Source organism: Xenopus tropicalis, chromosome 3 (assembly GCF_000004195.4).
Source record: "Xenopus tropicalis strain Nigerian chromosome 3, UCB_Xtro_10.0, whole genome shotgun sequence".
Lineage (NCBI taxonomy): Eukaryota > Metazoa > Chordata > Amphibia > Anura > Pipidae > Xenopus > Xenopus tropicalis.
Genome location: NC_030679.2, coordinates 8009343 through 8031928, shown reverse-complemented (window position 1 = coordinate 8031928; position 22586 = coordinate 8009343). Strand labels below are relative to the sequence as shown.

Genomic DNA, 22586 nt, shown 5'->3' with positions numbered 1-22586 from the left:
TTATTGAATTATGAATAGTTTCCCTTTCCCTTACTCCCTCCAACAGAGGAAAATGGGTCAGCTCATACCCAGAAGCCTTTGGCTTCCCCAGAATACTCACAGCATAGCAGGACCACAGGTTTAAAAGGGGTAAATAACTCAAGAAATCTTTTGCAGTTCTGCACCAAGGGGTGGTCGGAGTCTCTCTGAGAATCCACCTGAGTGCCGAATGCCACGCTGGCCACAACATCCATAGTAAAGCAGGCATAGCACCTAGGGTATTGGAAATAAATAGTTGTAGGACTCATATACAGCAGAAGGAGTCTTGTGATGTTGCACTGCTTAGAATGGACCAAAGACCCCGTCACATGACTCTTCCCTGCTTACTAACTGCATTTTCTGAGCATATCTCTGTACAGGCTATGAGCAAACTTAGGGGGCTGTTCCTGCTGAATTGTGCTTAGTACAGGGGAATCCCTATCTGCCATAGTTTTATGGTATCTCTCTGTACAGGCTATGAGCAAACTTAGGGGGCTGTTCCTGCTGAATTGTGCTTAGTACAGGGGAATCCCTATCTGCCATAGTTTTATGGTATCTCTCTGTACAGGCTATGGGCAAACTTAGGGGGCTGTTCCTGCTGAATTGTGCTTAGTACAGGGGAATCCCTATGTGCCATAGTTTTATGGTATCTCTCTGTACAGGCTATGAGCAAACTTAGGGGGCTGTTTCTGCTGAATTGTGCTTAGTACAGGGGAATCCCTATGTGCCATAGTTTTATGGTATCTCTCTGTACAGGCTATGGGCAAACTTAGGGGGCTGTTCCTGCTGAATTGTGCTTAGTACAGGGGAATCCCTATGTGCCATAGTTTTATGGTATCTCTCTGTACAGGCTATGGGCAAACTTAGGGGGCTGTTCCTGCTGAATTGTGCTTAGTACAGGGAATCCCTATGTGCCATAGTTTTATGGTATCTCTCTGTACAGGCTATGAGCAAACTTAGGGGGCTGTTCCTGCTGAATTGTGCTTAGTACAGGGGAATCCCTATGTGCCATAGTTTTATAGTATCTCTCTGTACAGGCTATGAGCAAACTAAGGGGGCTGTTCCTGCTGAATACCTAATAACTGCCACACTCAAAGTGCTTGTATGACCTGTTTCCCATAATGCTTCAGGGCACATAACTGTTTGCCATCTTTCTTGATTAAAAAGCCACATTATCTGGGCTAAGTAGTTTTATGGGCAGATCTGGATACAGAAAATGTAATTACAGGCAGCAGAGAAACCCTTAGGCTGAGTAGAGAAACTGCACCCAGTGGTGGAACTGCCACTGATCCGAGACACATTGTGACTCAGGGAGTGACTCATCCAGTAGGGGTTTTACAAGACATTTGCCGATGTAACTTCTACTTATTTTACTAACCTTGGAGTTCAACATGTACCTGACCTACACCAGCAAGAATACCACCCATTCTGAACTGCTGCTGGTAATACAGTATAACAACACACCACACAAATACAGATATGGGACCTGTTATACAGAATGCTCGGGACCTGGGATTTTCTGGATAAGGGATCTTTCTTGACCCCAACTAAGATATAATTACCCCTTATTGGGGGCAGAACAGCCCTATTGGGTTTATTTCATGGTTAAATGATTCCCTTTTCTCTGTAATAATAAAACAGTACCTGTACTTGATCCCAACTAAGATATAATTACCCCTTATTGGGGGCAGAACAGCCCTATTGGGTTTATTTCATGGTTAAATGATTCCCTTTTCTCTGTAATAATAAAACAGTACCTGTACTTGATCCCAACTAAGATATAATTACCCCTTATTGGGGCAGAACAGCCCTATTGGGTTTATTTAATGGTTAAATGATTCCCTTTTCTCTGTAATAATAAAACAGTACCTGTACTTGATCCCAACTAAGATATAATTACCCCTTATTGGGGCAGAACAGCCCTATTGGGTTTATTTAATGGTTAAATGATTCCCTTTTCTCTGTAATAATAAAACAGTACCTGTACTTGATCCCAACTAAGATATAATTACCCCTTATTGGGGCAGAACAGCCCTATTGGGTTTATTTAATGGTTAAATGATTCCCTTTTCTCTGTAATAATAAAACAGTACCTGTACTTGATCCCAACTAAGATATAATTACCCCTTATTGGGGGCAGAACAGCCCTATTGGGTTTATTTAATGGTTAAATGATTCCCTTTTCTCTGTAATAATAAAACAGTACCTGTACTTGATCCCAACTAAGATATAATTACCCCTTATTGGGGGCAGAACAGCCCTATTGGGTTTATTTAATGGTTAAATGATTCCCTTTTCTCTGTAATAATAAAACAGTACCTGTACTTGATCCCAACTAAGATATAATTACCCCTTATTGGGGGCAGAACAGCCCTATTGGGTTTATTTCATGGTTAAATGATTCCCTTTTCTCTGTAATAATAAAACAGTACCTGTACTTGATCCCAACTAAGATATAATTACCCCTTATTGGGGGCAGAACAGCCCTATTGGGTTTATTTAATGGTTAAATGATTCCCTTTTCTCTGTAATAATAAAACAGTACCTGTACTTGATCCCAACTAAGATATAATTACCCCTTATGGAAATGAAAGACTTGAGGCAAAACTTCCCTTCCTAGCAATGCTATTTTTTTTTTATATACAAAGAGCCCCTGTAAGCTGCCTCTCTATATTACCCCAAGATATTAGGAAAGGGAAGAGACTGAGCAATATTATTATATAATCCCATGTTGGTGGCTACTTACCTTTGCACATTGCATGCCTCTCCAGAACTGGCATACTCCATCAGATTCTCCACTAAGACATCGCAACACTGGTTAATTAGGGGGCACATCTGCAGGATGACAGTAAAGCCGAGAGTGAGGGGTTAATGGAAATACACAGTAAATAGTCAGGGATAATGAATATACTGAGGTAAGTCCCACAGATATTCAGGTTCATCTGGATAAAAAAGTGGAATATAATATGCTCCGTGCATGGTTATAATTTCTTTGGAACTCACTGAATTCACTCATTACTAGTAATAAATACGAGTAGCCAATAAATATACTGATTTAAACAGGAATGACACCACTGTAAACTGGGAATATTCAGGTGTAACTAGCAAACACCTGACTGACCAGGATGTACATTGAAGAATCCAGGATATAACATGAAATATGCTTGATTAAATGTATTTTATATGTTTTAGCTGGAAATGCATAAGAGTAAACAGGAAATACACCATCACGGAGGAAGTGCACAGGGGTAAACAGGAAATGCACCATTACACAGGAAGTGCACAGGGGTAAATGCACCATTACACAGAACATGAACAGGAGTTAATATGTAATACACCATTAAACAGAAGGGCACAGAGGAAAACAGGAAAAGCACCATTACACAGGAAGTGCACAGGACTAAACAGGAAATGCACCATTACACAGAACACGAACAGGAGTTAATATGTAATATACCATTAAACAGAAGGGCACAGAGGTAAACAGGAAATGCACCATTACACAGGAAGTGCATAAGAGTAAACAGGAAATACACCATTACGCATGAAGTGTACAGGGGTAAACAGGAAATGCACCATTACACAGTAAGAGCACAGGGGTAAACAGGAAATGCACCATTAAACAGAATGTGAACAGGAGTTAATATGTAATACAAAACAAGAAGGGCACAGAGGTAAACAGGAAATGCACCATTACACAGGAAGTGCATAAGTAAGAGCACAGGGGTAAACAGAACGTGAATAGGAGTTAATATGTAATACACCATTAAACAAGAAGGGCACAGAGGTAAACAGGAAATACACCATTACACATAAGGTGCACAGGATAAACAGGAAATACACCATTACACATAAGGTGCACAGGACAAACAGGAAATGCACCATTACAGAGGATGTGCACAGAGAACAAACAGGAAATGCACCATAACAGAGGAAGTGCACAGAGAACAAACAGGAAATGCACCGTAACAGAGGAATAGCACAGGACAAACAGGAAATGCACCATTACAGAGGAAGTGCACAGAGGACAAACACGAATTGCACCATTACAGAGGAAGTGCACAGGACAAACAGGAAATGCACCATTACAGAAGAAGTGCACAGGACAAACAGGAAATGCACCATTACAGAGGAAGTGCACAGGACAAACAGGAAATGCACCATTACAGAGGAAGTGCACAGGAAATACACCATCACGGAGGAAGTGCACAGGAAATGCACCATCACGGAGGAAGTGCACAGGACAAACAGGAAATGCACCATTACAGAGGAAGTGCACAGGACAAACAGGAAATGCACCATTACAGAGGAAGTGCACAGGACAAACACGAATTGCACCATTACAGAGGAAGTGCACAGGACAAACAGGAAATGCACCATTACAGAGGAAGTGCACAGGACAAACAGGAAATGCACCATTACAGAGGAAGTGCACAGGACAAACACGAATTGCACCATTACAGAGGAAGTGCACAGGACAAACAGGAAATGCACCATTACAGAGGAAGTGCACAGGACAAACAGGAAATGCACCATTACAGAGGAAGTGCACAGGACAAACACGAATTGCACCATTACAGAGGAAGTGCACAGGACAAACAGGAAATGCACCATTACAGAGGAAGTGCACAGGACAAACAGGAAATGCACCATTACAGAGGAAGTGCACAGGACAAACAGGAAATGCACCATTACAGGGGAAGTGCACAGGACAAACAGGAAATGCACCATTACAGAGGAAGTGCACAGGACAAACAGGAAATGCACCATTACAGAGGAAGTGCACAGGACAAACAGGAAATGCACCATTACAGAGGAAGTGCACAGGACAAACACGAATTGCACCATTACAGAAGAAGTGCACAGGACAAACAGGAAATGCACCATTACAGAGGAAGTGCACAGGAAATACACCATCACGGAGGAAGTGCACAGGACAAACAGGAAATGCACCATTACAGAGGAAGTGCACAGGACAAACAGGAAATGCACCATTACAGAGGAAGTGCACAGGACAAACAGGAAATGCACCATTACAGGGGAAGTGCACAGGACAAACAGGAAATGCACCATTACAGAGGAAGTGCACAGGACAAACAGGAAATGCACCATTACAGAGGAAGTGCACAGGACAAACACGAATTGCACCATTACAGAGGAAGTGCACAGGACAAACAGGAAATGCACCATTACAGAGGAAGTGCACAGGAAATACACCATCACGGAGGAAGTGCACAGGACAAACAGGAAATGCACCATTACAGAGGAAGTGCACAGGACAAACAGGAAATGCACCATTACAGAGGAAGTGCACAGGACAAACAGGAAATGCACCATTACAGGGGAAGTGCACAGGACAAACAGGAAATGCACCATTACAGAGGAAGTGCACAGGACAAACAGGAAATGCACCATTACAGAGGAAGTGCACAGGACAAACAGGAAATGCACCATTACAGGGGAAGTGCACAGGACAAACAGGAAATGCACCATTACAGAGGAAGTGCACAGGACAAACAGGAAATGCACCATTACAGAGGAAGTGCACAGGACAAACAGGAAATGCACCATTACAGAGGAAGTGCACAGGACAAACACGAATTGCACCATTACAGAGGAAGTGCACAGGACAAACAGGAAATGCACCATTACAGAGGAAGTGCACAGGAAATACACCATCACGGAGGAAGTGCACAGGACAAACAGGAAATGCACCATTACAGAGGAAGTGCACAGGACAAACAGGAAATGCACCATTACAGGGGAAGTGCACAGGACAAACAGGAAATGCACCATTACAGAGGAAGTGCACAGGACAAACAGGAAATGCACCATTACAGAGGAAGTGCACAGGACAAACACGAATTGCACCATTACAGAGGAAGTGCACAGGACAAACAGGAAATGCACCATTACAGAGGAAGTGCACAGGACAAACAGGAAATGCACCATTACAGAGGAAGTGCACAGGAAATACACCATCACGGAGGAAGTGCACAGGACAAACAGGAAATGCACCATTACAGAGGAAGTGCACAGGACAAACAGGAAATGCACCATTACAGAGGAAGTGCACAGGACAAACAGGAAATGCACCATTACAGGGGAAGTGCACAGGACAAACAGGAAATGCACCATTACAGAGGAAGTGCACAGGACAAACAGGAAATGCACCATTACAGAGGAAGTGCACAGAGAACAAACAGGAAATGCACCGTAACAGAGGAATAGCACAGGACAAACAGGAAATGCACCATAACAGAGGAAGTGCACAGGACAAACAGGAAATGCACCATTACAGAAGAAGTGCACAGGACAAACAGGAAATGCACCATTACAGAGGAAGTGCACAGGAAATACACCATCACGGAGGAAGTGCACAGGACAAACAGGAAATGCACCATTACAGAGGAAGTGCACAGGACAAACAGGAAATGCACCATTACAGGGGAAGTGCACAGGACAAACAGGAAATGCACCGTAACAGAGGAATAGCACAGGACAAACAGGAAATGCACCATTACAGAGGAAGTGCACAGGACAAACAGGAAATGCACCATTACAGAGGAAGTGCACAGGACAAACAGGAAATGCACCATTACAGGGGAAGTGCACAGGACAAACAGGAAATGCACCATTACAGGGGAAGTGCACAGGACAAACAGGAAATGCACCATTACAGAGGAAGTGCACAGGACAAACAGGAAATGCACCATTACAGAGGAAGTGCACAGAGAACAAACAGGAAATGCACCGTAACAGAGGAAGTGCACAGGACAAACAGGAAATGCACCATTACAGAAGAAGTGCACAGGAAATACACCATCACGGAGGAAGTGCACAGGACAAACAGGAAATGCACCATTACAGAGGAAGTGCACAGGAAATACACCATCACGGAGGAAGTGCACAGGACAAACAGGAAATGCACCATTACAGAGGAAGTGCACAGGAAATACACCATCACGGAGGAAGTGCACAGGACAAACAGGAAATGCACCATTACAGAGGAAGTGCACAGGACAAACAGGAAATGCACCATTACAGAGGAAGTGCACAGGACAAACACGAATTGCACCATTACAGAGGAAGTGCACAGGAGAAACAGGAAATGCACCGTAACAGAGGAATAGCACAGGACAAACAGGAAATGCACCATAACAGAGGAAGTGCACAGAGGACAAACACGAATTGCACCATTACAGAGGAAGTGCACAGGACAAACAGGAAATGCACCATTACAGAAGAAGTGCACAGGACAAACAGGAAATGCACCATTACAGAGGAAGTGCACAGGAAATACACCATCACGGAGGAAGTGCACAGGACAAACAGGAAATGCACCATTACAGAGGAAGTGCACAGGACAAACAGGAAATGCACCATTACAGGGGAAGTGCACAGGACAAACAGGAAATGCACCGTAACAGAGGAATAGCACAGGACAAACAGGAAATGCACCATAACAGAGGAAGTGCACAGGACAAACAGGAAATGCACCATAACAGAGGAAGTCCACAGAGGACAAACACGAATTGCACCATTACAGAGGAAGTGCACAGGACAAACAGGAAATGCACCATTACAGAAGAAGTGCACAGGACAAACAGGAAATGCACCATTACAGAGGAAGTGCACAGGAAATACACCATCACGGAGGAAGTGCACAGGACAAACAGGAAATGCACCATTACAGAGGAAGTGCACAGGACAAACAGGAAATGCACCATTACAGAGGAAGTGCACAGGACAAACAGGAAATGCACCATTACAGAGGAAGTGCACAGGACAAACACGAATTGCACCATTACAGAGGAAGTGCACAGGACAAACAGGAAATGCACCATTACAGGGGAAGTGCACAGGAGAAACAGGAAATGCACCATTACAGAGGAAGTGCACAGGACAAACAGGAAATGCACCATTACAGAGGAAGTGCACAGGACAAACAGGAAATGCACCATTACAGAGGAAGTGCACAGGACAAACAGGAAATGCACCATTACAGAGGAAGTGCACAGGACAAAAGCTCCCACAATAAACACAAATGTACTTTGGCAGAAGTTGGGGCACTAGCAGGAACAGCGTTACCTCTTTCATTCGTGCAGCGCTGAATGAGGGAGTGAGCACACTGCGCACGCGCTTCCACTTGTCGTCCCTAAGGCACAGCAGGCTGTCACTCATCGGCTTGGTCACCAAGTTCAGTCTCTGCTCGGAGGGATAAAGGCGACAGGTTACTGAAGCACGTGCTCCCGTATCAGGGCCGTTCCTGCTGTGCAGGGCAAGTTACCAAAAAGCAACCACACTTTTCCTATTATACCACCAGCAGTGCTCTCAGCGTGTCAGAAAATCTATTTTTTCATAAAAAAAAGCAAAAAGGCCACAGTAAAAGCTACTTTTTTACTGATTAAATCAGTCCATCTCCTGTCTCTCTGATTGGCTTTCTTAAGGGATGGGAGTGGCCTATTTTGAACCCGACACACTAAAATCTTTCGATATGCTTACATCATCACATTCACGCTTTGCCCTTACTTTTTTCCTATTGGACCAATTTATTGCCAGTTGTATAAAGTGAAAAATCATTGGTTAATTTCTCCCTAGCAATGACATTATAATAAGGGATGCACTGAATACCGGATTCGGGCCGAATCCAGCCATTTTTTGAAGAATCGGCCAAATCCACAGTATTCTGAAGGGTTAAAAGGTAGGGGGGAAAAAATTTCCGTAGCACGTAGCAATTTTTAACCCTTCCCAATCCTAATTAGTAAATGCTAATTAGGATTCGGGTTCGGCAGAATCCGTCGGGGTGGGTTCGGCGCATCCCTTATTATAATACCTGGCCTTCTGCCCCAAGCTCACTTCTGATCTGCCCCCAGCGTGCCTCCTATCCCACCTACCTTTCTAACCTGCCCTCAAACTATTTCCCCTCAATAGCGGCCCACTGACATCATGCCCCACCCCATTAATGTCACTGCTCTGCCCCAACATCATGGACCCGCCCCATTAATGTCACTGCTCTGCCCCAACATCATGGACCCGCCCCATTAATGTCTCTGCTCTGCCCCTAACGTCATGGACTCGCCCTATTAATGTCACTGCTCTGCCCCTAACATCATGGATCCGCCCCATTAATGTCACTGCTCTGCCCCTAACGTCATGGACTCGCCCCATTAATGTCACTGCTCTGCCCCTAACATCATGGATCCGCCCCATTAATGTCACTGCTCAGCCCCTAACGTCATGGACTCGCCCCATTAATGTCACTGCTCTGCCCCTAACATCATGGATCCGCCCCATTAATGTCGCTGCTCTGCCCCTAACATCATGGATCCGCCCCATTAATGTCACTGCTCTGCCCCTAACGTCATGGACCCGCCCCATTAATGTCTCTGCTCTGCCCCTAACGTCATGGACCCGCCCCATTAATGTCTCTGCTCTGCCCCTAACGTCATGGACCCGCCCCATTAATGTCGCTGCTCTGCCCCTAACATCATGGATCCGCCCCATTAATGTCACTGCTCTGCCCCTAACGTCATGGACCCACCCCATTAATGTCTCTGCTCTGCCCCTAACGTCATGGACCCGCCCCATTAATGTCGCTGCTCTGCCCCTAACATCATGGACCCGCCCCATTAATGTCACTGCTCTGCCCCTAACGTCATGGACCCGCCCCATTAATGTCTCTGCTCTGCCCCTAACATCATGGACCCGCCCCATTAATGTCACTGCTCTGCCCCTAACGTCACGGACCCACCCCATTAATGTCTCTGCTCTGCCCCTAACGTCATGGACCCGCCCCATTAATGTCGCTGCTCTGCCCCTAACATCATGGACTCGCCCCATTAATGTCACTGCTCTGCCCCTAACATCATGGACCCGCCCCATTAATGTCACTGCTCTGCCCCTAACGTCACGGACCCACCCCATTAATGTCTCTGCTCTGCCCCTAACGTCATGGACCCGCCCCATTAATGTCACTGCTCTGCCCCTAACATCATGGATCCGCCCCATTAATGTCTCTGCTCTGCCCCTAACGTCACGGACCCGCCCCATTAATGTAACTGCTCTGCCCCTAACATCATGGACCCGCCCCATTAATGTCTCTGCTCTGCCCCTAACATCATGGACCCGCCCCATTAATGTCTCTGCTCTGCCCCTAACATCATGGACCCACCCCATTAATGTCTCTGCTCTGCCCCTAACATCATGGACCCGCCCCATTAATGTCTCTGCTCTGCCCCTAACATCATGGACCCGCCCCATTAATGTCCCTGCTCTGCCCCTAACGTCATGGACCCGCCCCCCATTGACCCACCCCCTGCCCTGGCTGGTAAGAACAAGTCTGGAAGGTGGCAACAATAATCCCGCCCCCCAAAAATGCCTGGGTCCCAAAAATAGAGTAATTGCCATGAAAGAGGGTATGTTTTCCCACTTAGGTAAAAAGTTCTTATTGTTGCCTCAATAAATGTGGGACATTACGGCTTATATAAGTTATAATATAACCCCCCCCCACCAGGGTTATTATTCTAACCCTGCGACTAAGTTTGATAAAACGACTCCACAAACAGTCTGACTTCTGGGGAAAATGGATTCACTGGATTCTGGGGATTTTACCTATTTTTATCTCAGCAGCGGAAGCAGCAGGTCGGCCCCCATGTGTATTTACAAGAACATATATGTGTATAAATACAGCAGCCTGCACACAGCAACCAACTGCCATATGTCGGGACATCTCAGCCCCCTCTGTTTTGCTTTAAAGGGGATGTAAACCCTGCTGCGCTGCACTAATTGTATTTAGTTGTGGCTGGACTACAAATCCCAGAATAATGTAACATATAATGAAGGCTGAGGCATGCTGGGAGCTGTAGTCCAGCAACATCAGGGCTGTATTCTTAAAGCAATATTGCACAATAAAACTGCATTAAAATGCAAGAAATCCCCCAATGAGAATCCCAGCTGATGTGAGTAAATCCGGCTCCCTGTTCTCTGTTCCTGCAATTGGAGTTGGGAGCAATAAGCACAGTTTCCCAGCACTGAACAAGTCTGTCCCTTTATCCCCATGTCTGATTCCTGTGCCATATAATGACGGGAAAAATGCCATCATTATCTCTATATGTAAGGTACCAGCAAGATGGCCGACACAGTGCTGGGAATCAGCATTCTCATTGGTCACTTCTCTTGCATTTATAATGAGATATTTAGTCATTGGTGGATTTTCTTGCATCTATAATTACGTTATAGCAGAACTAGGGGGGGGGCGCAGTGGGACAGCGTTATGATTGGGTTCACCACCCCTTTTGATTTGAAACCTAATAGAATTACGCAGAGCCGCTCAGCCTGCGCCTCCTGATTCCCGGTACTGTGGATTCCAGATTATTGCTGTTCTCGCAGCGGGCAGACAAGGCCACCTTATCTTCTGGAACAGTCTGCTGCTTTATTTGGTACAGAAAAAGCACAGGGAGGAAATAACTTTGCAGTGAGCCACCTACGGAGCGTGAAAGTAATAATGATATTTTAGGATAGATTTTTCCAGGCTAATACCATGCATGGGCAATGGGGGGCCATTTTGAATGTTTTGGCACTGCATTAACCAAAACCTTGCTTAGGGGGTTCCTCTGTTCATTTTTTCTTATTTACCCTTTAGCCCCACTACTTACCATCCGGTTAGTGAAGTTAACAAAGTCTTTCTGCAGAACCTGTTTAATGGCATCTGGTTCAGCGATGACAATCATTGGGCGCCGTCCCATATAATATCTGCAATAAACAAGGCACATTTATCCTGTTTACTATAGGTGCACTATGGCACCTCCTACCCATATGTATAAATACAAATATACAGAGAAGGAATGTTCTGGGCACACAATAAGCTGTACCCCCATACTGTACTGTCTAAGGGAAACACTATGGCACCTCCTACCCATATGTATAAATACAAATATACAGAGAAGGAATGTTCTGGGCACACAATAAGCTGTACCCCCATACTGTACTGTCTAAGGGAAACACTATGGCACCTCCTACCCATATGTATAAATACAAATATACAGAGAAGGAATGTTCTGGGCACACAATAAGCTGTACCCCCATACTGTACTGTCTAAGGGAAACACTATGGCACCCCCTACCCATATGTATAAATACAAATATACAGAGAAGGAATGTTCTGGGCACACAATAAGCTGTACCCCCATACTGTACTGTCTAAGGGAAACACTATGGCACCTCCTACCCATATGTATAAATATAAATATACAGAGAAGGAATGTTCTGGGCACACAATAAGCTGTACCCCCATACTGTACTGTCTAAGGGAAACACTATGGCACCCCCTACCCATATGTATAAATACAAATATACAGAGAAGGAATGTTCTGGGCACACAATAAGCTGTACCCCCATACTGTACTGTCTAAGGGAAACACTATGGCACCCCCTACCCATATGTATAAATACAAATATACAGAGAAGGAATGTTCTGGGCACACAATAAGCTGTACCCCCATACTGTACTGTCTAAGGGAAACACTATGGCACCTCCTACCCATATGTATAAATACAAATATACAGAGAAGGAATGTTCTGGGCACACAATAAGCTGTACCCCCATACTGTACTGTCTAAGGGAAACACTATGGCACCTCCTACCCATATGTATAAATACAAATATACAGAGAAGGAATGTTCTGGGCACACAATAAGCTGTACCCCCATACTGTACTGTCTAAGGGAAACACTATGGTACCCCCTACCCATATGTATAAATACAAATATACAGAGAAGGAATGTTCTGGGCACACAATAAGCTGTACCCTCATACTGTACTGTCTAAGGGAAACACTATGGTACCTCCTACCCATATGTATAAATACAAATATACAGAGAAGGAATGTTCTGGGCACACAATAAGCTGTACCCCCATACTGTACTGTCTAAGGGAAACACTATGGCACCCCCTACCCATATGTATAAATACAAATATACAGAGAAGGAATGTTCTGGGCACACAATAAGCTGTACCCCCATACTGTACTGTCTAAGGGAAACACTATGGCACCCCCTACCCATATGTATAAATACAAATATACAGAGAAGGAATGTTCTGGGCACACAATAAGCTGTACCCCCATACTGTACTGTCTAAGGGAAACACTATGGTACCTCCTACCCATATGTATAAATACAAATATAAAGAAAAGGAATGTTCTGGGCACACAATAAGCTGTACCCCCATACTGTACTGTCTAAGGGAAACACTATGGTACCTCCTACCCATATGTATAAATACAACTATACAGAGAAGGAATGTTCTGGGCACACAATAAGCTGTACCCCCATACTGTACTGTCTAAGGGAAACACTATGGCACCCCCTACCCATATGTATAAATACAAATATACAGAGAAGGAATGTTCTGGGCACACAATAAGCTGTACCCCCATACTGTACTGTCTAAGGGAAACACTATGGCACCCCCTACCCATATGTATAAATACAAATATACAGAGAAGGAATGTTCTGGGCACACAATAAGCTGTACCCCCATACTGTACTGTCTAAGGGAAACACTATGGCACCTCCTACCCATATGTATAAATACAAATATACAGAGAATGAATGTTCTGGGCACACAATAAGCTGTACCCCCATACTGTACTGTCTAAGGGAAACACTATGGCACCCCCCTACCCATATGTATAAATACAAATATACAGAGAAGGAATGTTCTGGGCACACAATAAGCTGTACCCCCATACTGTACTGTCTAAGGGAAACACTATGGCACCCCCTACCCATATGTATAAATACAAATATACAGAGAGGAATGTTCTGGGCACACAATAAGCTGTACCCCCATACTGTACTGTCTAAGGGAAACACTATGGCACCTCCTACCCATATGTATAAATACAAATATACAGAGAATGAATGTTCTGGCACACAATAAGCTGTACCCCCATACTGTACTGTCTAAGGGAAACACTATGGCACCCCCTACCCATATGTATAAATACAAATATACAGAGAAGGAATGTTCTGGGCACACAATAAGCTGTACCCCCATACTGTACTGTCTAAGGGAAACACTATGGCACCCCCTACCCATATGTATAAATACAAATATACAGAGAGGGAATGTTCTGGGCACACAATAAGCTGTACCCCCATACTGTACTGTCTAAGGGAAACACTATGGCACCCCCTACCCATATGTATAAATACAAATATACAGAGAAGGAATGTTCTGGGCACACAATAAGGTGTACCCCCATACTGTACTGTCTAAGGGAAACACTATGGCACCCCCTACCCATATGTATAAATACAAATATACAGAGAAGGAATATTATGTGCACCCGAGATGATAAACCCTTACTACATGGGGAAATGTTTCATGAAAGAGGGACTTACCCACAAATGGGACCATATGTTTTCAGGAGATGTCTGTCCCCTTCCCAAAATCCCTACAGCAAAAAAAAAAAACAAAAACATAAAGATATTATTAAAGCTGTTTCTAATCTTAGTAAAAAGTAGTAAAGCAGGAAAGAGAACCCTGGGGCAGCAGGCATTATTCTAGGTGATCTCAGCTGACAACTGTACTAAACCCCTATTTTGCACTTATTTCCTCTTTAACTATTAGCATCCAATGGAGAATCAATTCCAAATGTTGCGATAACCCTAATAATCACTTCAGTAATAACAGCAAAAAATATCGAGTGCATAAGGCAAAATCACATCGACTGTCTAGTTCAGCCCAACCCCAGATACACGGGGCAGGTACTGATGGCAACACTCTGGCCAAGGGAAGTTGAGGGAGGCCTTGGGGCAGTTGCCAACATTTTGTCCTTGGACAACCAACCTTTCGATAGGGCCCTCCTCAGTTTATTCATTCCAATGGTTCCAGATACAGGCTAGTATCAGGCATTCAGCCTCGTTCTAGGATAGCAAATATGTATTTACCCCAAATTTTACCCTAAAAGTGGCCATACACGATAAGATCCGCTTGCTTGGCGAGGTCGCCAAGCGAGCGGATCTTCTTCCAATATCCCCCACCTACGGGTGGGCGATATCGGGGGAATTTAGGCTTATTCGGCCAGGGCCAAAGGATCAAATTATAATGGTGGCAATGGGGCAGTCAGTTCGGGGACCTCATCAACGAGCCGATGCGGCCCCAATCCAACTAAATTTTTTAACCTGCCCGATCAATATCTGCCCGACTTCAGGCCAGATGTTGGTCGGGCAGGCCCGTTGTTGCTAACCCTACACAGGCCGATAAGCTGGCGAATCAGGCTAAAGGTCCCCATACACAGGAGGATTCTAGCTGCCGATATGGGCCCCTTGGACCGATTCGGCAGCTTATCGGCCCGTGTAGGGGCACTAACGACTGGCCTGAAATTGGGCAGATATCGATCGGGCAGGTTAAAAAATTTTGTCAGATCGGGGACCGCATTGGCTTGTTGATGTGGTCCCCGAACCGACTGCGCCTATTCCAGACGTTATAACTCGATCGTTTGGCCCCAGGGCCGAATTAGCCTAAATTCCCCCAATATCGTCCACTCGTAGGTGGGGATATCGGGAGAAGATCCGCTCGCTTGGTGAGGCGAGCGGATCTTTACGTGTATGGCCGCCTTAAGGGACCAATATTGGCAGCTACAATCCACCTTAACAGTCCGTCAAGCTCAGCTCCCTTATCTCTAACACAGAAGTGCTGGCAGACACTTACCTTTTGGAAGAGCATGATGTTACCAATGAACGGCAGAGGCTTCGGGTGCTTTATCCCAGCTTTCTCCAGCTGCCAGAATGCAGACACAGAGTACCTGCAAAGTGACAAAACTGGCATTAATCAATATATTTAAACTGGCACAGCATGCATGAAGGGGCAATTAACCGTCCATCCTACTGAGCTGAAAATGACACCGCGGGGCACAATGTTGACGGCTCCATCCCTCAAACGTATGCACACATGGTGCCCAAAAAACGCTTCTTTAAACATGTGCTGTTGTTTTATCCATTCACATATACAGCAATGCATGGGTTAACTGATTCCCAGGGATTTACAACCCCCCTGAATGAATATGGCTCAACCCACGGCTGCTGAATAATAACCATTAGCCCCAGTCTCGGCTACCAGTATCCCAACTTAAAAACCATGCGGATAGGCAAGGCGTTCCCCCTATTCCCATAGTAATGAATTGCAGTTCTACTTGACAGTCGGAAGCGCAGTGTGAAGGGCAGATATGACAAAGGAGAGTTGGCCCACGAGTCTAACTGTGGCTATGTTTAGCCATGGCCCGTATAAATAGAAGCTGGCCACTGGCGGGCACGGCTCTGGAGCTTATTCAGAAGGAAACAACACAGAGATAAGCTCTATATCCCTCACACAATGCTTGAGAGATAGACTGGAATATGAGTAGGAGAGGGGCTGAACAGGAAGATAAGCAGCAAAAATAACAATAAAACTGGAGCCTCCCAGAGCAATAGGTTTTTGGTTGCCGGGGTCAGTGACCCCCATTTGAAGGCTGAAGAAGAAGAAGACAAATAATTGTTATTAATTGTAATTAAAAACTATAACAAAACTATTCTATAACATACTAAAAGTTAGCCTGAAGGTGTACCTTTATATAGGGGCTTATGGGAAATGCACTGTGCCCCCCACATTACGTGTGTCCCCCAACATTCCCCTTTATATAGGGACTTATGGGAAATGTACTGTTTCCCCCCCCCCCCCCCACATTAGGTGTATCCCCCCAACATTCCCCTTTATATAGGGGCTTATGGGAAATGCACTGTGTCCCCCACATTACGTGTGTCCCCCAACATTCCCCTTTATATAGGGACTTATGGGAAATGTACTGTTTCCCCCCCCCCCCCCACATTAGGTGTATCCCCCAACATTCCCCTTTATATAGGGACTTATGGGAAATGTACTGTGCCCCCCACATTAGGTGTATCCCCCCAACATTCCCCTTTATATAGGGGCTTATGGGAAATGTACTGTGCCCCCCACATTAGGTGTATCCCCCCAACATTCCCCTTTATATAGGGACTTATGGGAAATGTACTGTGCCCCCCACATTAGGTGTATCCCCCCAACATTCCCCTTTATATAGGGACTTATAGGAAATGCACTGTGCAGGGCTGTGCTGATATCTTTGCCCCCACATTTTGGTATATACACCCCAACATTACCCTTTATATAAAGACTTATGGGAAATGCACTGTGCAGGGCTATTCTGATATCTCTGCCCCCACATTAGGTGTCTCCCCCCAACATTCCCCTTTATATAGGGGCTTATGGGAAATGCACTGTGCCCCCACATTAGGTGTATCCCCCCAACATTCCCCCTTATATAGGGACTTATGGGAAATGCACTGTGCAGGGCTGTGCTGATGTCTCTCCCCCCCTTGTTTATGTGACACTGTATAAACAGAATTGGCCATCTGTAAATAACTGCCGCTTAAGCACTTCCAAAAAATTTATTTCGGGTGACAGAACTTTTTTCCCCACCTACACAAGCACAACCGAAACCTCCGCTGCTGCCAAAGCATCACAGCAACTGGGTGAGATGGGAATCTGAATAACATAGAAACTGGGCGCCCCATTAAATCAACATTCCTCTGCTTAATCATAGAACCTTTATTAATCTGTTTATCCCAAGAAATAAAACTAATCTATCATGGAATCTGCCAACATGAGCTCCACTGGCACTGAGCCCTCTCATGGCACTGCCTTTAATGTCATACTGGCACACTGCCTTTAATGGGGCGTAGCCCGGGTTCAGGATGAGTTTGTACTAAAATACCATAATGCCTCTAGGGTTTGGGGCACATTCTCATCTCTGTCCTGGGTACCCCTGGAACTATAGCAGGGTGACTGTTACCCCAATGTTTCTATATATCTGTAACCTTGTTATGGGCTAAGGGGGCCCAGCCTGAAGGCCAGTTAGGGGGGGATTTGGGGTGAGTGCTTATTTGTGCCCTGGGTACCCCTGGAACTATAGCGGGGTGACTGTTACCCCAATGTTTCTATATATCTGTAACCTTGTTATGGGCTAAGGGGGCCCAGCCTGAAGGCCAGTTAGGGGGGATTTGGGGTGAGTGCTTATTTGTGCCCTGGGTACCCCTGGAACTATAGCAGGGTGACTGTTACCCCAATGTTTCTATATATCTGTAACCTTGTTAGGGGCTAAGGGGGCCCAGCCTGAAGGCCAGTTAGGGGGGGATTTGGGGTGAGTGCTTATTTGTGCCCTGGGTACCCCTGGAACTATAGCGGGGTGACTGTTACCCCAATGTTTCTATATATCTGTAACCTTGTTATGGGCTAAGGGGGCCCAGCCTGAAGGCCAGTTAGGGGGGGATTTGGGGTGAGTGCTTATTTGTGCCCTGGGTACCTCTGGAACTATAGCGGGGTGACTGTTACCCCAATGTTTCTATATATCTGTAACCTTGTTATGGGCTAAGGGGGCCCAGCCTGAAGGCCAGTTAGGGGGGGATTTGGGGTGAGTGCTTATTTGTGCCCTGGGTACCCCTGGAACTATAGCGGGGTGACTGTTACCCCAATGTTTCTATATATCTGTAACCTTGTTATGGGCTAAGGGGGCCCAGCCTGAAGGCCAGTTAGATTGACAGGTTTCCCAGTAGATCCATGGGTACAGTGTAATCTCAGTACTCACCAGTAGAGAAGACCCAGGAACCCTGCAACAAGAGTGAGGGTCACCGTGCACCCATCCAGACCCCATAACCAGGACTCCCCCATGGTTCTCCTCTCTCCAAGTCACGCAGCCAAGTCTCCCAGTGATCAGAGGCAAAGCAAATGTCCGACTGTCAGTGCACTGTGGGCAGATAGAAAAGAAAGGAAGAGATGAGCAATGACTGGAGTGGCCCAGTGCAGATAGGCTGCAGCAAGGGGGTGTGACCAGGGGGCCATAGATAAACAGTGTTTGTAATCAAATGAGTCTTTTTGTTATCATTAAGCATAAGGCTTCCCAACACTGTACCACTTCCGCCAGCCCAATGCTATATATACATATATATGTGTGTCCCTTTCCCTTCTCTGCACTGCTGGTTCTGACTCCTGATACAACTCCCCAATACCCAGTCATTCCTCATTCTCACTGGGTTTATAGTTATGTGTAACTGTCACTGTGTCTGTCCCTTTCCCTTCCCTGCACTGCTGGTTCTGACTCCTGATACAACTCCCCAATACCCATTCATTCCTCATTCTCACTGGGTTTATAGTTATGTGTAACTGTCACTGTGTCTGTCCCTTTCCCTTCTCTGCTGGTTCTGACTCCTGATACAACTCCCCAATACCCATTCATTCCTCATTCTCACTGGGTTTATAGTTATGTGTAACTGTCACTGTGTCTGTCCCTTTCCCTGCACTGCTGGTTCTGACTCCTGATACAACTCCCCAATATCCATTCATCCCTCATTCTCACTGGGTTTATAGTTATGTGTAACTGTCACTGTGTCTGTCCCTTTCCCTTCCCTGCACTGCTGGTTCTGACTCCTGATACAACTCCCCAATATCCATTCATCCCTCATTCTCACTGGGTTTATAGTTATGTGTAACTGTCACTGTGTCTGTCCCTTTCCCTTCCCTGCACTGCTGGTTCTGACTCCTGATACAACTCCCCAATATCCATTCATTCCTCATTCTCACTGGGTTTATAGTTATGTGTAACTGTGTCTGTCCCCTTCTCATGGCGGTGCAATGGTTAAAGCTTTCAGACGGAGGCGCTGGGGGTGCAGCGGGGAGTTGCTGTATACACTGCTGCCTGTCAGACTGCCATAATATTTGCTATTAAAAGCATCTCCTGCAGGAGAGAGAGTGGGCGGCGGATCAGACAGATCTGAGATTAAACAATGTATTTGCGCCTCTAACGCGCAGTATCTGATATTATATTTAAGGGGGGGGCTTTAAGGCATGATACACATAGGAGGGGGTGTATAAATAAGAAAGATATATACAGTGTGAGAATGATACACCAGCATCAGGATGTAATAGCTGGGCCTCTCCTAGGCAACATTTCAGTTGGTCTTGATTATTTATTATTAATTTTTAAAGTCTCTTTTTTGCCTGAAAATGCTTTCTGGTGCTCATCCCAGGGCCCTATACAGGTATGGGACCCAATATCCAGAATGCTAGGGACCTGGGGTTTTCCGGATAAGGGGTCTTTCCATAATTTGGATCTCCTACCTAAAGTCTGCTAAAAACATTATTTAAACAGTAATACAGTAAACCCAGTGGAACTGTTCTGCCCCAATAAGGGGTAATTATATCTTAGTTGGGATCAAGTACAGGTACTGTTTTATTATTACAGAGAAAAGGGAATCATTTAAACATTAAATAACCCCAATAGGGCTGTTCTGCCCCCAATAAGGGGTAATTATATCTTAGTTGGGATCAAGTACAGGTACTGTTTTATTATTACAGAGAAAAGGGAATCATTTAACCATGAAATAAATCCAATAGGGCTGTTCTGCCCCAATAAGGGGTAATTATATCTTAGTTGGGATCAAGTACAGGTACTGTTTTATTATTACAGAGAAAAGGGAATCATTTAACCATTAAATAAACCCAATAGGGCTGTTCTGCCCCAATAAGGGGTAATTATATCTTAGTTGGGATCAAGTACAGGTACTGTTTTATTATTACAGAGAAAAGGGAATCATTTAACCATGAAATAAACCCAATAGGGCTGTTCTGCCCCCCAATAAGGGGTAATTATATCTTAGTTGGATCAAGTACAGGTACTGTTTTATTATTACAGAGAAAAGGGAATCATTTAACCATTAAATAAACCCAATAGGGCTGTTCTGCCCCCAATAAGGGGTAATTATATCTTAGTTGGGATCAAGTACAGGTACTGTTTTATTATTACAGAGAAAAGGGAATCATTTAACCATGAAATAAACCCAATAGGGCTGTTCTGCCCCCAATAAGGGGTAATTATATTCAGAGCTTTCTGGATAATGGGTATCAAGATAAGGGGTCCAATACCTGTACTACTAATTAACAGCACATTCCCCCCAATTATTAGTCCACCAATCACCTCTTGCACACATAGCCACACCTCTGATCCTAATTATACCAATGCCCTTGGTCCAACTAAGCCCGCCTTCCCTTCACAAGCCCCACCCCCATTGGCCCTCTTGGGGCCCCTGATTGTCGTTTCCCTCTGACGGCAGCCCTGCAGAGCCCCATACAGTGCTTCAAATGTGTTCCAGTACCAAAAATACACTGCTGGTTCTGACTCCCGAAACAATGTAGCAGATTAACAGAGCTTTTAATAGCAGTTCCATGTATATATAGGTATGACTATACAGCAAGTCAATGCAAGCGGCGACGTGACTACCCACCCAGGTGGGCGGGGCCAGATGACACAGGATCAGCGGCCCTTCTGCTGGTTAGTGAGTCGGAATGTGATGAGTCAGGGAATAAGGGAATATACATGACTTACTGACAGGAAGGGGTCACACCGAGGCACAGGGACCTGTTACAGCCTGAGATACAGCCCGACGTCACGGAGGGTTGGGAGGAACAAGTTATTTCTAGAGAAATTCTAGAAATTCTTCTCTTGGGCTTTAGAAAACAGAGAAGTTGAACTTCCCCTTGAGAATTAGGGGATGAGACTGTAACTGTGGGAGAGAGTATATAGCAACGCGAGAGAGTTACAGCCCCTTGCCCCCCTATACACACTATCCTACAGTTACGGCCCCTTGCCCCCCTATACACGCTATCCTACAGTTACGGCCCCTTGCCCCCCTATACACGCTATCCTACAGTTACGGCCCCTTGCCCCCCTATACACACTATCCTACAGTTACGGCCCCTTGCCCCCCTATACACACTATCCTACAGTTACGGCCCCTTGCCCCCCTATACACACTATCCTACAGTTACGGCCCCTTGCCCCCCTATACACACTATCCTACAGTTACGGCCCCTTGCCCCCCTATACACACTATCCTACAGTTACGGCCCCTTGCCCCCCCTATACACACTATCCTACAGTTACGGCCCCTTGCCCCCCTATACACACTATCCTACAGTTACCGCCCCTTGCCCCCCTATACACACTATCCTACAGTTACGGCCCCTTACACCCCTACAGTTACGGCCCCTATACACACTTGCCTTACTCTACACTTTATCACACTCACAACCCTTTCCCCTGACTCCCCCTTGTATTACTATACACAATATCCCACAGATACAGCCCCTACCCCTGTTGGGTTGAAATACTACTTGGTTTGGCTTGGCAGGGGATGCTGGGAAATGTAGGACTAAGCTGTGGAGCTCAGTGGAGACAACTGGAAGGCTTAGAGGCAGTGCACCTATCAATGAGCTTTACGTACGATGTAGATATTGATACTAAGACAATGTGGTTATTTTTGTGGTTTTTCAGGTATTTATCTCTTTGCTCAGCAGCTCTCGCAGTGTTATTTCAGCAGATGGCTGGTTGCTAGGGTCAGTGACCCCAAATTTGTTGGACAGAGGCAGAAAAAAATGAAGCCCAATTCAGTCTATAACACAGCGGGCAGCATCCCACAGAACCCCCGGG

General features: G+C 45.4%; 1 protein-coding gene across 3 annotated transcripts in view; it reads right to left on the bottom strand.

Annotated features, from left to right (window-relative positions):
• The window catches only part of tbxas1 (thromboxane A synthase 1), a 31537-nt gene that overhangs the window by 8546 nt on the left and 405 nt on the right, over positions 1–22586 (bottom strand). For 2 of the 3 annotated variants that reach the window (XM_031897748.1, XM_031897749.1), the window contains exons 2-8: positions 18690–18848; positions 15740–15833; positions 14428–14480; positions 11676–11772; positions 8110–8229; positions 2765–2853; positions 101–252 (exon numbers count right to left, since the gene is read on the bottom strand). In XM_031897748.1, coding sequence (XP_031753608.1) covers positions 101–252; positions 2765–2853; positions 8110–8229; positions 11676–11772; positions 14428–14480; positions 15740–15833; positions 18690–18772 — 688 coding nt within the window. In that variant the 5' untranslated portion in view covers positions 18773–18848. 3 annotated transcript variants of the gene reach the window in all.